The sequence below is a fragment of the Ranitomeya imitator genome, chromosome 3, assembly GCF_032444005.1.
Source record: "Ranitomeya imitator isolate aRanImi1 chromosome 3, aRanImi1.pri, whole genome shotgun sequence".
In the NCBI taxonomy this organism is placed as follows: domain Eukaryota; kingdom Metazoa; phylum Chordata; class Amphibia; order Anura; family Dendrobatidae; genus Ranitomeya; species Ranitomeya imitator.
In genome coordinates this window covers 715868730-715883146 of record NC_091284.1, presented here as the reverse complement: position 1 = coordinate 715883146, position 14417 = coordinate 715868730, and the positions used below count along the sequence as shown (strand labels likewise).

Here is a 14417-nt window from a genome sequence, read left to right as displayed (position 1 = left end):
TTCTGTAGTTGTGAAGGGAGGCTTACAGGGCTAGTTATGAGAGCTGGGCGGGTCAAACTAGCCACACACACCTCCCATCTATGGGAGTGGTTAAATCTACATAATGTGACCATGGTGTGGTCACATGGTTCCTGTGTATGGACCTGAATGTGCTCTGTAATGGAGAGTGTGAGATCCTGGACGGCATGTGTGTTGGGAGGTCCTGTGTGTGGACTGGATCCCTGAATAGCGCACTGTGAGGCCGTGGATCTGAAGACTGGTGTGTTTGGAGATCCTGGGTGTAGGATCGGATCCCTGAACAGCACACTTAGAGACTTGGGTGTTGGACGGTCCCAGGTGGGGATGGACGTCCTGAACAGCACACGCAATGTCCTGTGTTGGAAGTCCTGGAAGTAGGACCTTCCTGAATAGCACAACCTGTGTTGGAAGCCCTGGGAGTAGGATTCCTGAAGAATACATGGGAAGGAGTGGAGGCAGAGTCTGCAACGGCACTGCACTGGGGGAGCTACAATCCGTCTGAGGATCTGGACTGTCAGGTGGCCTAGTGAGCAAGGCATTGTCCGGGATGGTGATCCCAGTTCCATGAGAGAGACAGGACTGACAGGAGGTTAGCGTGTGGAGCAGGAGCTCCAGAAAGGTAACACCCGAGAAGGGGGCTGTTATAACGGCAGAGAAGTATCTGCCAGTGGAACAGACTGTTGGTGCTTGTTGTGTTCCATAGACATTGATGAACTGTTCAGCGTACGGTCACCCATGGTAACTGGACAAAGTGAGAGGTCCAGCATGTTTAAAGTCTGAGTTAAAGCCGTATATGAAATATCTAAGTTAAAGCTGCAACTTAATGTCACCGGTTGGTGCCAATTGTATTCCATGAAGTGCAATGGACTGTGCATGACCCGGTTTATGATGTCATAATAAACTGCATGGACTGTTTTTGTAAGAAAAACGTGCCTGTGTGACTGAGTCCCGTTGCTAAGCGAGTGTCCCCCAACACATGCAGTAAGCACAATCTCACAGTGGACAGCCATTTTCAGGTCTCTCCAGAGATGCTCAGTTGGGTTTAGGTCAGGACTCTGGCTGGGCCAGACAAGAATGGTCACAGAGTTGTTCTGAAGCCACTCCTTTGTTATTTTAGCTATGTGCTTATGGTCATTGTCTTGTTGGAAGGTGAACCTTCAGCCAAGTCTGAGGTCCATAGTACTCTGGAAGAGGTTTTCATCCAGGATATCTCTGTACTTGGCTGCATTCATGTTTTCTTCAATGACAGCCAGTCATCCTGTCCCTGCAGCTGAAAACACCTCCATAGCATGATGCTGCCGCCACCATGTTTCACTGTTGGGATTGTATTGGGCAGGTGATGAGCAGTGCCTGGTTTTCTCCACAGATACCTCTTAGAATTATCACCAAAAGGTCTTATCTTTGTCTCATCAGACCAGAGAATTTTATTTCTCATAGTCTGGGAGTTCTTCATGTGTTTTTTTAGCAAACTCTATGCAGGCTTTCATATGTCTTGCACTGAGGAGAGGCTTCCATCGGGCCACTCTGCCATAAAGGCCCGACTGGTGGAGGGCTGCAGTGATAGTTGACTTTGTGGAACTTTCTCCCATCACCCTACTGCATCTGTTTAGCTCAGCCACAGTGATCTTGGGGTTCTTCTTTACCTCTGTCACCAAGTCTCTACTCTAATGAATATTCAGTTTAGTAGGACGGCCAGGTTTAGTAAGACTTCTGGTGGTCCCAAACGTCTTCCATTAAAGGATTATGGAGGCCACTATGCTCTTAGTCACTTGACTACTGCAGAAATTCTATTGTAACCTTGGCCAGATCTGTGCCTTGCCACAATTCTGTCTCTGAGCTCCTTGGCCAGTTCCTTTGACCTCATGATTTTCACTTGGTCTGACATGCACTGTGAGCTGGGAGGCCTTATATAGACCTATATATATATGTGCCCTTCCAAATCAAGTCCTATCAGGTTAATTAAACACAGCTGGACTCCAATGAAGGAGTAGAACCATCTCAAGGAGGATCACAAGGAAATTAACAGCATGTGACTTAAATATGAGTGTCTAAGTAAAGGGTCTGAATACTTATGACCATGTGATATTTTAGTTTTTCTTTTTAATTAAATTTGCAAAAAAATACTACATTTCTGTTTTTTTCCAGTGAAGATGGGGTGCAGAGTGTACATTAATGTGAAAAAAAATAACTTTTTTGAATTTACCGAATGGCTGAAATGAAACAAAGAGTGAAAAATGTAAAGGGGTCTGAATACTTTCCATACCCACTGTATATGATCTATATACCAATACAAGTGAAATTCAAGCTCAGTACTGCATGCTCAGTTTACTAACCTATGTTTGTTATCGCTTATTATTGGGGGAATTGTTTTACCTGCAGCAGCCACAGTAGGAAGAAAGTAGTAAAAATGATCCTACAGACATTGCAAAATCATGAATTTGTGTGATATACTTCCACCTCTCCCAAACACTATGCTGCAGTTCTCCTTTAGAAGGGCCTTTCAACTGTTGCTTAGATAGATTCCTTCACTGCACAATCTATGTAGGGATCTTTCCGTGTCTGAGAAGGGTTGGGAGCAGACAAGCTCAGATGGGAAACATCCTGTGGACAAACTGAATATAATGTACGGATCTTGCTAAATAGCAGTTCAAAGGAGCCTGGAAAGGAGCATAAATTGGGCAGTTGATATTACAAAAAATTGATAATTGTTTTTCTAGTATCTTCTGAATTTTTTCTTGCAAATAAGTTTACACTAACTTACTTTAATTTCAGTAAATAGCTATGAACTCAGTCCTAATCCACTGCTTAGTTACACAGCAAACTCCCGCCACTTCTAAAACCGGACCATCTTTTCAAAATTACCACCCACTTATCCAAGCTTGAACTCCTGTTAAATATTTTCAATTCCATCATGTATACTGGGCATCTACTTTGAGAAGACCACCTCCTCAGAACACCACTTTTCATAGCAATTTCGAGTTTTTGTCTTTGAAGTTTCACTGCATTTATCTTGATATTTTTTCGTTCTTTTTTTAACAGACTTATGCATAGGTCCATTTTCCTATTTTGTTATTTTTTAAATTTAAAAGATGAAAAAAAAATTTTTTTGCCTAAAATACAAAGGAAATGTGTTATCTTTAACTTTAGGCCTTTTAGAGATAATGTAATTTTCTCTTTGATTAACTGTTTACAATAACGGTAATTTTGACTAGGGGAGCCGAAACTTTTACATGCCACTGTATCTTTAGCAGCAATAGCTTGAAGTAATCGTTTTCTGTATGTCAACTTCTCACATCTTACTAGAGAAATTTTGGCCTAATCATTACGCTACTTAAAGGGGTTTTGTGGCCCTCTAAAGACATTTCTGGAATACTGCAGAGTGCCAAACAGTGATAGTGTGCAATGCTCACACTCTCATGATTCCTAGTATGAGCAAATGGCCACATGATCGTAAGTTTGCGATATGTTCACTTGCGGTCACTTGCCAACTAGATTCTCATCCGCTTCTTAGAGAGTCATGGACTTAAACATTTAACAAGCTAACTGAGGCACTTGGAGTCTGAGCTGTAACTCTCTGATTTTTTGCAATAATTACACTGTGGGACTTTGGGTTGTATTTGCTGAGACATCCACTCCTCTGAAGATTGTCAGCAGTGTTAAATGTTTTCCAATTTTAAATAATGTTTCTCATTTTAGAATGAACGGTCACGCAGCGCCATCTTGGGACCGCAGCTTCTGGCTGTCCAAAAGTCAGAAGTAACGGTCACAAGCTCTCATTACAAGTCCATGAGAGCTAGAACACGGCTGTCATAGACTTACATTAAAAGTCACCTCTGGCTCGCCCAGCAAACACTGGAGCGATCCAGCAAGTGACAAATTGGTGGAGGCCAACGGGAACTGTGGTGATAGGTGAAAACGAGAGCTGTGAAATATGAGAAATGGGGCAAGGACCTTAGATTAGAAGCACCACGCCAGCGCTGCAACATAAAAAATATGCTGGAGTGGTGCTTTAAGATTGACAGTAGACATAAGTCCATTGAGTTCAACCTATAGCCTAACTTGTTAATCCAGAGGAAGGCAAGAACCCCATGATACGGATGTTAATTTACTTATATTAGGGGAAAAATTCCTTACCGACTCAACATGCGGCAATCGGACTAGTTCCCTGAATCAACATCCCATCACAGAGTCTGCATCTGTGATTGTGACTGCACCCTTGCTGGTGTAAAAAGATCATTAGAAAGGTCTCTGTACCTTCCCTTCATATATTTTGAAATTGTAATAATATCATCCTTTATTAAACGCATCCTAATGTTGGGTACCTGCAGCTATAGGTTGGTCTCAAAGTGTAAGTTATAAATATCATATGTGAAAAAAAAAAGTCCCACAAAATTTTAAGGTGCTATCAGAGTTTAATCTATTTTTTTCACTGATCCATACAATGGAATGGCCAAGTTTGTTCTGCAAATTGGATAAAAAATGGAATTGTCTTTTTTTTAGGTAACACCAAAACCTAAAGCAAGGATCAAAGAAAACAAGGACCACCAGGCTAGGATGTGCAAATATTCAATTTTATTATTTATTATGGTAACAAATGGTAATACAGAAATATAAAATTATTAAAAAGATGTGCACTACAGGACATATACTGCTATAAACATTACATAAATATGTATAAAATAGTAACCCTCAATAGACAATTTCCCCTGAGGAAGGAAATTGTACCGAAACGCGCGTCGGGGCGCGTTGTGCACAAGGACAGTAACCCTACCAAGGTACCTGTATGCTCCTTTTTATCACTCTTTTTATTCACAGTGGTGTTCTGATATTTATACTGGCCCTGTTATATATATATTGGACCAGTGCAAACAATATTTATTTATCACAGCACTTGAGCACTTTATTCATTTATTGATATATGTATGTGTATATATTTTATACAGATATATATATTTTTTTTTTACACAAAAAATATTTTTCTTTTTTCAGCATCAGGTTTTGCCTCCCCATTTTTGTCTATTGAGGGTTACTATTTTATACATATTTATGTAATGTTTATAGCAGTATATGTCCTGTAGTGCACATCTTTTTAATAATTTTATATTTCTGTATTACCATTTGTTACCATAATAAATAATAAAATTGAATATTTGCACATCCTAGCCTGGTGTTTCTTCTTTTCTTTGATCCTTGCTTTAGGTTTTGCTGTTCTCTATATACTGAGTGGGCTCCACTTCTTCTGTGTCACACACCTTGTGCACTATATATATCTAATTTATAGAAAGTATTTTAGTATTCTATAATTTTTAGATTATTATTTTATTTCTTTATTTTATGTATACCGTTGATATAGTGTATGTGTGTGCCTTTTAGTCGTTTTTTTAGGTGAATGATCAGTCAATCCCTTTAAAGAAGCATAACCATTCACCTTTTCTACCTGCGCCGTTACCAATGTGCTGTTTAATTTTTGCATTCTCCAGACGTTCCCTCACAATTTGTGCACTGGAAGGAATATGTCAGCTAGAATACAGCATAGCCTGAAAAGCTGCTTAGAAGCCTGTGAATAACACAAAAGTAAATTTTTGTGGCTTTGGATCCAATATTATGCAAATCCACTCATCTTTCTCTTTGTAGTTCCATTCCTAGTGACAGTATTGTTATGTTTTTTTTACCTTTTATATTCACAATAAGATTCAAAGAAAAAAAATTTGGCGAAAAAAAAGTTACATTTTTTTTTTTCCAATGATGTCACCCCATCTCCTTTCACAGCAAAATGAATTCAATTTCTGATCTCTTCCCTCTGGAGAGTTCATTTTCGCATTTCACTTTCTCCTTCACTGGTCTTTTTTATGCCCCATGATGCCTTAGGTTGAAAAATAAAAGGTAAAGTGGAACATTTTATTTTTTTTTATGTTAAAATGCTTAAGGTAACAAAAAGAGGGTTAAATATCCAAATTGGGAGAATTACCTTAAGTTTCAGAATCTCTCATTTTTGTGATGCAGAACTGGTAGATTCTCTTCTCTATGGAGGAAATAGGACGGGTGGAACATTATGACCAGTTGGTGCAAAACACCAAGGAAATACTAGACAAGTTACCTCTTGAGTTTATTTTCCCCCGTAGAATTAGGATTACTGTAGCAAAAGGCAAACGTAGTGTTTCCGAAATGACTCAATGCCTATGCTAATTCATGGTAATTTATGAAAAACCCAAGAGAGATGACTGAGCAGTTGTTTAGTATAGAAGGACTAATGCACAATATAGCACCTTGTGCAGGAGGCTGTATGGCTGACACAAGACACCTCTTTGGCTCCATTCTACTTAGACAATCATATGGTACTTAGCTGTATCGTAGGATTTTTCTTTCCATTGAGCAATTCTTCTAAGGGCTTGTGCACATGACCATATTTCCAGCAAAACATTAGACCAATGTTATGCCATTGGGCTGTGCACATGTCCGATTTTTTCCTCGGACAGAGCTGACACGGAGAAAAAAATCCCAGCATGCCGAGTTTGAACAGAAATTCAGATCAGACTTGGCCATACAGGTCAACGAGTCCATCATCAGACTGCTCTCTGCCATCTGAGTGCAGTCCAGTTTCCATAGACTAACAGAATGGAGAAGATGGAAAATAGTTTTTCTCCATCTTCTCCGCATCTTAGAGTATGCTCAGAGTTTGATCAGAGTGTGATTTGCATTATTGACCCAATTCTCTTTGATGAGAGAGTACAGTATACGGTCTTGTGAACCTAGCCTTAGAGTAATATGGCATCAACATGGCGTATGCTCTGAGTTCCACTCCTGGTTTTGGCACACAAAATGCTGATGCAAAATACTGACGTGAAAGAGGCCTAAGGTAGACTAGCATGCTTGATCAGCGCTTCATTGAGCTGCGGCGCTCTAGATCCTCGCTCTTGAAATTGATGGGGTTCCGAATAGCTTTATGAATGTGATGTTATGAAGCCGTACAACAATCTTATAAATATACTGTTCACCTCCACAGACATAAAGGATCACTAAACCTTGGGTCATGCAGAAAATACTGCAGACTGAGAAACAGCGAGGGCAATATTAGCCTTCAGAACAATTTTATTTCTCAACTTCATGCTCATAGCTTATCATTCCTTCAAAGAAGGACCCCATTATATTAATTCCCTAATCCAAATAAGCAGTGGAAGCGCTAAATGAACTAAAGATGATTGACATTGACAGTGGAATCTGGAATCCTGGATTATCCTGACATAGAGTAGGTGATGGCTCCTCCAGCAAAATGTTGAAACAAATTTATGCTTTTTTGCGATTTGGGATTTTTGTACGTATAAAATAATATCACCTGTATGACCCGTCAACTCTCCTGACGTTTCTGTTTGAATCAATTCTTGCATTACCAAAAATCATGGAGAATCTTTTCTTAGAACTGATCTTTGTATTGTTCCTCTATTATTAGAAATAACATAAATATTACCATTTCCTATGTTAAAGGGTATGTCCCTGAACACACTGATATTGTCCAATCGGTGTGGCCAGTGTCCTACTGTGTAGGATACAACTATTGATGGAATTTCCAAGTTGTTAATTTATTGATACATCTATAGAAGGAATGACATGTGGATGCACATAGCTAAGAAAAGATTATCCAGAGTTATTTATTTAAAAGGAATTCAAGTACTAAGACATATGTCAGGTGAGCAGACAGATCGTTTCAAGTGAAGCAGGAATATAACATTTATCTAAATTCCCCATCTTCTCTAAGCAGTGATGGTATGGGAGGTATTGAGCAGTAGAAGTAATGTCCGCCTGTGAGGTGATCTAAGCATGAACATTCAGTTTTTCAAAAATTGAAAAATGGTGGTACTCACCATTCGTAAAAACCCATACTTTTATTGTAACATTATCAAAAAGGTGAAGAAAGAAAAGTTCCAGCAACGTGATACCTGAAATGTCAATTTATTAAATAGAAAAAAGCCAATAAAAAAATCAAAATCTAACACACAAAAACAAATCAGACGCTTTTCAGACACAGCCCTTACTCGTGAGACTGTCTGAAACGCGTCTGATTTTTTTATTGGTGTCATATTTGGATTTTTTTCTATTCAAGAGATTGTCATTTCAGGATTCACATTGCTAGAATCTTTGTAGTTTTTTTTACCTTTTTAAGGACGTTACAATAAAAATATGTTTTTTTAATGGATGGAGAGGGCCAGTTTTTTTTTTTTTTTTGAAGAATCGATTGCCAAGACTTTTTGAGAGAAGAGCACCATAATGTCTGCCTCCGTCATTTGGTGGGTCCGGTGCATTGTACGCCGGAGATTCTGGGTGTGCCATGCATATCCTCCTATTTTGTTTAATTACTAAGCATGAACATTGATGATTCATGTGATTTAGTAGTAAATTTCATGTAATGAGTGCACATACAGATTTGTACAAGGTGAACATTTTCTTGTATTTGTCCTCCATGGATAATTGATTTGCAAGTCAAATTCATATTACGAAAACTGCCTGTGCTCTTATATACCAATTAGGCTTTCAGTCATTTCTCAGTAATTACCTTTCATGTCTCTTCTTTATCTCCAGTCTGAAGTTCATGGTGAAACAACTTGAGAATGGCGAGGTCAACATTGTGGAACTGAAGAAGAATTTGGAGTACACAGCCTCATTGCTGGAGGCAGTATATATTGACGAGACAAGGTGAGATTTTAACATGAATCATTTGCGTACTTTACTGCTCGATGCCTGTGCTGCGCCGTGTTTCCAATAAAGAGCGTAGGTCAATTTGCTCCAAGTACAATTGTATGAGAGTATTCAGATGTCGAAAAGTGAAGGTTTTTCAATGTTTTTACCTTTTGTTTTTGAGCTTGTAAGGACTTTTTTTTATAATATAGAAAACCCAAACCCATTGTCTAAAAGTTTTAACTTGTTATTTTGGATCATTAGAGCACCAAAGTGGGCTTACATTTTTGCTGTCAAGCGTGTATACACTGCTGCTGTATAAAGGAAACCCTTAATCCATACATAAGATCTCAGTGTAGAAAGACTCAAGTTGATTTAAGTTGAAAATCGTTATTATCATGTATTACGGTATGTCATTCGTTGCAATCAAAATCGCATATCTGTGGTCAATGGAAACCAAAATTATCAATCAATTAAAGGCTGGATTACAAATCACCCCGAAAATCAAAGTAAGGGATTGAAATCATAGGTGGATCTAATTTGCACGAATTTCATCATGACAACTCATAATGTAACTCAGTAGTGTGTATTGGTCACATGTGCCGTCTGTAAATGCTTCCAATGAGAGACAGATGGTGCCTTGGGGGATCTCCTTTCAAATCTGAATCAAAGCATCTTCTGGACAGTCCGTAGTTCTACCTACCATTGTTAAATGCACTGATACTTTTTTTCTCAGAGCTTTTGTAGTTAGATTCAGTACTTGAGAAGTGAGGGCCAATCATTGGCGTCAATGACTTCATCAGCCAGGTACTGCCAAATACACTCTGTCCACATGAGACCAGGCATTGGGAGTAACTAATGGTCTAGTGCAAACACATAATGTCTGATAATGGCTCTAAGGATTTCATACTGGAACCTAAAAGCAGTCAAGGCACAGTTGGCTATCACTTTGAGATTTGTGAAACCCTTCAAGTATATGCTACACCGGATCATAAGTGACCCACTGCCAAACCAGTCATATTGGATAATGTTGGAGGAAGCATAAGGTTTCCCCATGGTATCTCTAAATTTCTTCACATCTGTCACTTGTGCATAGTGTGAGCCTACTCTCATCTGTGTAGAGAATGGAGGGCCAATGACGGACCTGCCAAGTCTGTTGTTCTCTATAGAACGCCAGTTGATCTGCACAGTGAAAAGCCACGTCCCACTACAGGACGTGAAACCCCCATGCCACCCTCATTCATGGATTCTTTTCTGACAATTTATTCACAAACAGTATCTCACTGGAGGTCATTGTGTAGGGCTTTGGTAGTTCTCCCTCTGTTCCTCATCTGTTTCTCATTTGGTCCTGATGCAGGGTTAATATTCTTCTATGGTTCTATCCAGCTCTCCTCCTGTAACTGTCCGTGTTCTTGTATCTAACCCATGTTCTTGAGACTGTACTGGGAGACACAGAAAACCTTTTTGCTATGACATGTATGGAAGTGCCATCCTGGGGGAGCTGGACCACCTGTAAAACCTGAATAGACTTTAGGAACCACCTCATTCCTTCAGTTGTGACAAGGACACCAGCAAAATGCTGAACTATAAATTAATCATTCAAAAAGGATAATGCGAGAGTAATTGGCTGGCCCTGCCACCTGCAAAACCATTCCCTTTTTGTGGCTTGCCTTACTGTTGCCTATTCAATGCACGTGTTACTTTACTTTGCATCAGAGTAAGCAAAATCGATTATGCTTCCTAGCTGGACTTCGTGATAGCCCTAAAGTTGCTGTTTACCTGCAAAATAATATGCTCTTGAGTGTTGGGTATAATGGGTGCACAATCGTTCATCCAAGGAGCAGGTTTAACAACAATTACAAGCCACTATAAGGGGTTTTTCACTTTTAGAAATTTGGTCCTAAACAATCAAATTCTATAAAACAAAACAAATGAAAATAGTACACAAGCTACAAGATTTTAGCTACAGCGATGACATTTTATCGATCGCACACGTCACCAATGCAATCAATCACTAAATTTGATGGCTCATGCCACTTCAATAGAAGGAGCTGATGAGTGTGAATTCCATCCGGCTTTGCTATTTTACATTGCAAGAATCATTTAGGGTCCAGCTTTCTTAACGTTAAAAACCCCTTTGGTGTTGGTGTCTCATAGCAGTTGACCCTGTTGCAATTAAGCTGGACATATTAAACATAAAATTAGAGCAAAAGAAAATAAGTCTTTACATGTCTATTGTTGTTGTCTTCATAGTACTGATCGTTCTTCTCTTCATTTACAGGCAAATTCTAGATACAGAAGATGAACTGCAGGAAATCCGCTCAGATTGTGTTCCCTCTGAGGTCAGAGACTGGTTGGCTTCGACATTCACACAGCAGACACGATCAACTGGCCGGCGGTCTGAGGAAAAGCCCAGATTCCGTAGCATTGTGCATGCTGTGCAAGCAGGGATTTTCGTAGAAAGGTATCATATCTCTGCAAATTCAACAATGTTTGACTGCCAAATGTATTCATTCCCAGTACGTCCTGGTCAGAATATAAATCCTAGGAATAGATAATGATGCTAGTACTCAATAAATGTAACAACACATAGGTGAATATCTGATATATATATATATATATATATATACATATATATATATACACAGCCCCTGCAAAAATTATGAGACCACTGCAGTTTTATAAAAATCAGCTTCTCTACCTGTCTGACAGCCATTCCATTCCAGTGTCAGTTGAATACCAATCAGAGTACACCTCATTCTACTTAATATGCCTCCGATTAGGTGATCACCTGAACCAATTTTTATTCAATGAAGGAAAATATTAAAAATACTGCTGCGGTGTTCATAATCCTCTTGCAATAGGACAAACTGGATGGCAAAACAAGTGCTAGTAATATCCCCAAAGTAATAGGAATGAAAAAATAACTTTTAGCCACACCAAAGGAGTTGAAAAGAAAAGTCTTGAGTGAGGAAAAGAAGGGCTCAATTCTGGCTTTACTAGCAGAGGGACACAGTGAGTGTCATGTTGCCTCCATTCTTAAAATTTCTAAGACGGCAGTCCATTACAACAAGGTCAAGCAGCAGACATTGGGGACAACAAAGCGACAGATTGGCAGAGGGCGAAAATGACTCTCCACTGACCGTGTTGACATTAAGTGACCTACAAAAAAAATGGCAAATGGCAGCTGGGGTGAAGTGCACGGCAAGAACAGTTCGTAACAGGCTCTTAGAGGCAGGAATCAAGTCATGTAAAGCTAGAAAAAAGCCTTTCATCAATGAGAAGCAAAGGAGAGCCAGACTGAAGTTTGCCAAAGACCATAAGGATTGGACCATAGAGGAATGGAGTAAGGTAATCTTCTCTGATGAGTCTTATTTTCAGCTTTGCCCAACACCTGGTTGTCTTAATGGTTAGACGGAGACCTGGAGAGGCGTACAAGCCACAGTGTCTTGCACCCACTGTAAAATTTGGTGGAGGATCGGTGATGATCTGGGGATGCTTCAACAAGCCTGGAATTGGGCAGTTGTTCTTTGCGAAGGACCTATGAATCAAGCCGCATACAAGGTTATCCTGGAAAAACAGTTGATTCCTTCTGCTCAGTCATTGTTCCCCAACTCTGAGGACTGTTTTTTCCAGCAGGACAATGCACCATGCTACACAGCTAAGTCAATCAAGGTGTGGATGAAGGACCACCACATCAAATCCCTGTTATGGGCAGCCCAATCTCCAGACCTGAACCCATTAAAAACCTCTGGAATGTAATCAAGAGGAAGATGTATAGTCACAAGCCATCAAACAAAGAAGAACTGCTTACATTTTTGTACCAGGAGTGGCATAAGGTCACCCAAAAGCAGTGTGAAAGACTGGTGGAAAGCATGCCAAGACGCATGAAAGCTGTGAATAAAAATCATGGTTATTACACAAAATATTGATTTCTGAGCTCTTCCTGAGATAAAACATTAGTATTGTTGTTTCTAAATGATTATGAACTTGTTTTCTTTGCATTATGTGAGGTCTCCAAGCAATGCATTTCTTTTGTTATTTTGACCATTTCTCATTTTCAGAAAATAAAAAATGTACATGTTGTCAGTAGTTTATAGAATAAAATAACAATTTACATTTTACTCAAAAATATACCTATAAAGAGAAAAATTAGGTTAACTGAAAATTTTGCAGTGGTCTCTTAATTTTAGCCAGAGCTGTATATATGTAAATATCACAACTCACAATTGCACATTTCTTATTTATCATTATGTATATGTTTCAAAAGTTTGATCTAAAATAAATAACATCTTCTGACATGGTTTCTGATCTTTCCGCAGATTTGCCACTTTGTTCTTATTTTTAGTTTCTTATTATTAATACTTCCTCTCCTGAAACTTAAATAAAGTAAATTTTTGTTTTTGTGCATAAACAGAGATATAACTTTTTTTTGTACTGACGTATCCACATGAGGGCTTGTTTTTGGCAAGACAAGCTGTATTTTTCAATGACACCATTCACTCAACCATATAATGAATTTCAAAGTAGGAAAGTGAAATAGTGAAAAAAATGGTCTTTTGGGATTTGTTTTTAGTGTTAACTGAATACTACAAGTTAGTTCATACCATGATTCTCCAAGTCACTACAAATATAGTAATTCCGTACTTATATCGTTTTTTTTCAAGATTTGAGTGCATTTTTAATGGTAACATGTTGACAAAGGTAGCATCTATGGGGCCTCCAAAAGGCCATCAGGTGCACGGTAACACATTGGTACTCTACATTTGTGTTGACGTCAGGGGGAAGAAAGGCCCTGCTCTGTACCTGCACTCCCAAACTATATGGCATCTGTCAGGGATGAATTAAGGATTTTCATCATGTCCCCTTTACTTTCTTGAGTAAATTCCTCATAGGGGTTGTCCAATCCTTAGACAACTCTTTCTCAAACTATTGCCCAATGTAAAATAAAAACAGCCTATACTCTCCTCTGGTGCTGGCACCATTCCAGCGACCTCAGCACTGATTCTCTGGGGGGGCTCGCGTGACTCTTTTGTGATACATGAGTCCGGCAGTCAATCCGCGTCTGCTAATGGGCTGCTTCACTCTCACAAAGCTGACATCTGGAAAAAGTGACAGGTGCTGCTGCTCTTTGACTTCCTCCAGATGTCATTTTCATCTGCAGGAAGTGAGAGTGAAGCACCCCTTTAGTAGACTCTGATTGGCTGCAGGGCTCATGTAACATAGCAAGGTCACTCAAGCCTTGGGGGACCCGGCAGAATGGTGTCAGCTCCTAATCTGAGGACAGGCAGTTTTTATTTTACATGGGGATTATAGTAATTGAGAAAGAGTTGTCTGAGTAGTGAACAACCGGTTTTAGTCTCTCTGGTTAGGATGTATGCCTTGGACTTCCCACTTTTTTGCAACCCATCTTAAAGGGAACCTTTCACCTCAAATTGGCGGGATATTTAAATGGGTTTTTACCGGTCCGATGGGCGGCGTTTCCTCTTCATTTTGACACCTCATCTGTCCCTGTTGTCCGCAATATTTTAGTGAATTAGAGTATGTGAGCACCATAGATGGCGCGTGCGCAATGCAATCTTCGGTGGCGCACGCGCAGTATGCTTTGCCCAACTGCAGGCGAAGCCGAAAAGCATTACTGCGCATGCACCCGCGCACTATGTCCCGGAAGTATTTCACTGTGTTGTGGGACACAGTGCGCAGGCGCATGCACAGTAATGCTTTTCGGC

At 39.6% G+C, this 14417-nt stretch overlaps 1 protein-coding gene across 7 annotated transcripts in view; it reads left to right on the top strand.

Annotated features, from left to right (window-relative positions):
* Positions 1-14417, top strand: part of PDE1B (phosphodiesterase 1B) — a 548753-nt gene that overhangs the window by 448192 nt on the left and 86144 nt on the right. For all 7 annotated transcript variants that reach the window (XM_069758705.1, XM_069758701.1, XM_069758702.1 and 4 more), the window contains 2 exons: positions 8593-8706; positions 10970-11152. In XM_069758705.1, coding sequence (XP_069614806.1) covers positions 8593-8706; positions 10970-11152 — 297 coding nt within the window. The remainder of the gene's footprint in view (positions 1-8592; positions 8707-10969; positions 11153-14417) is intronic.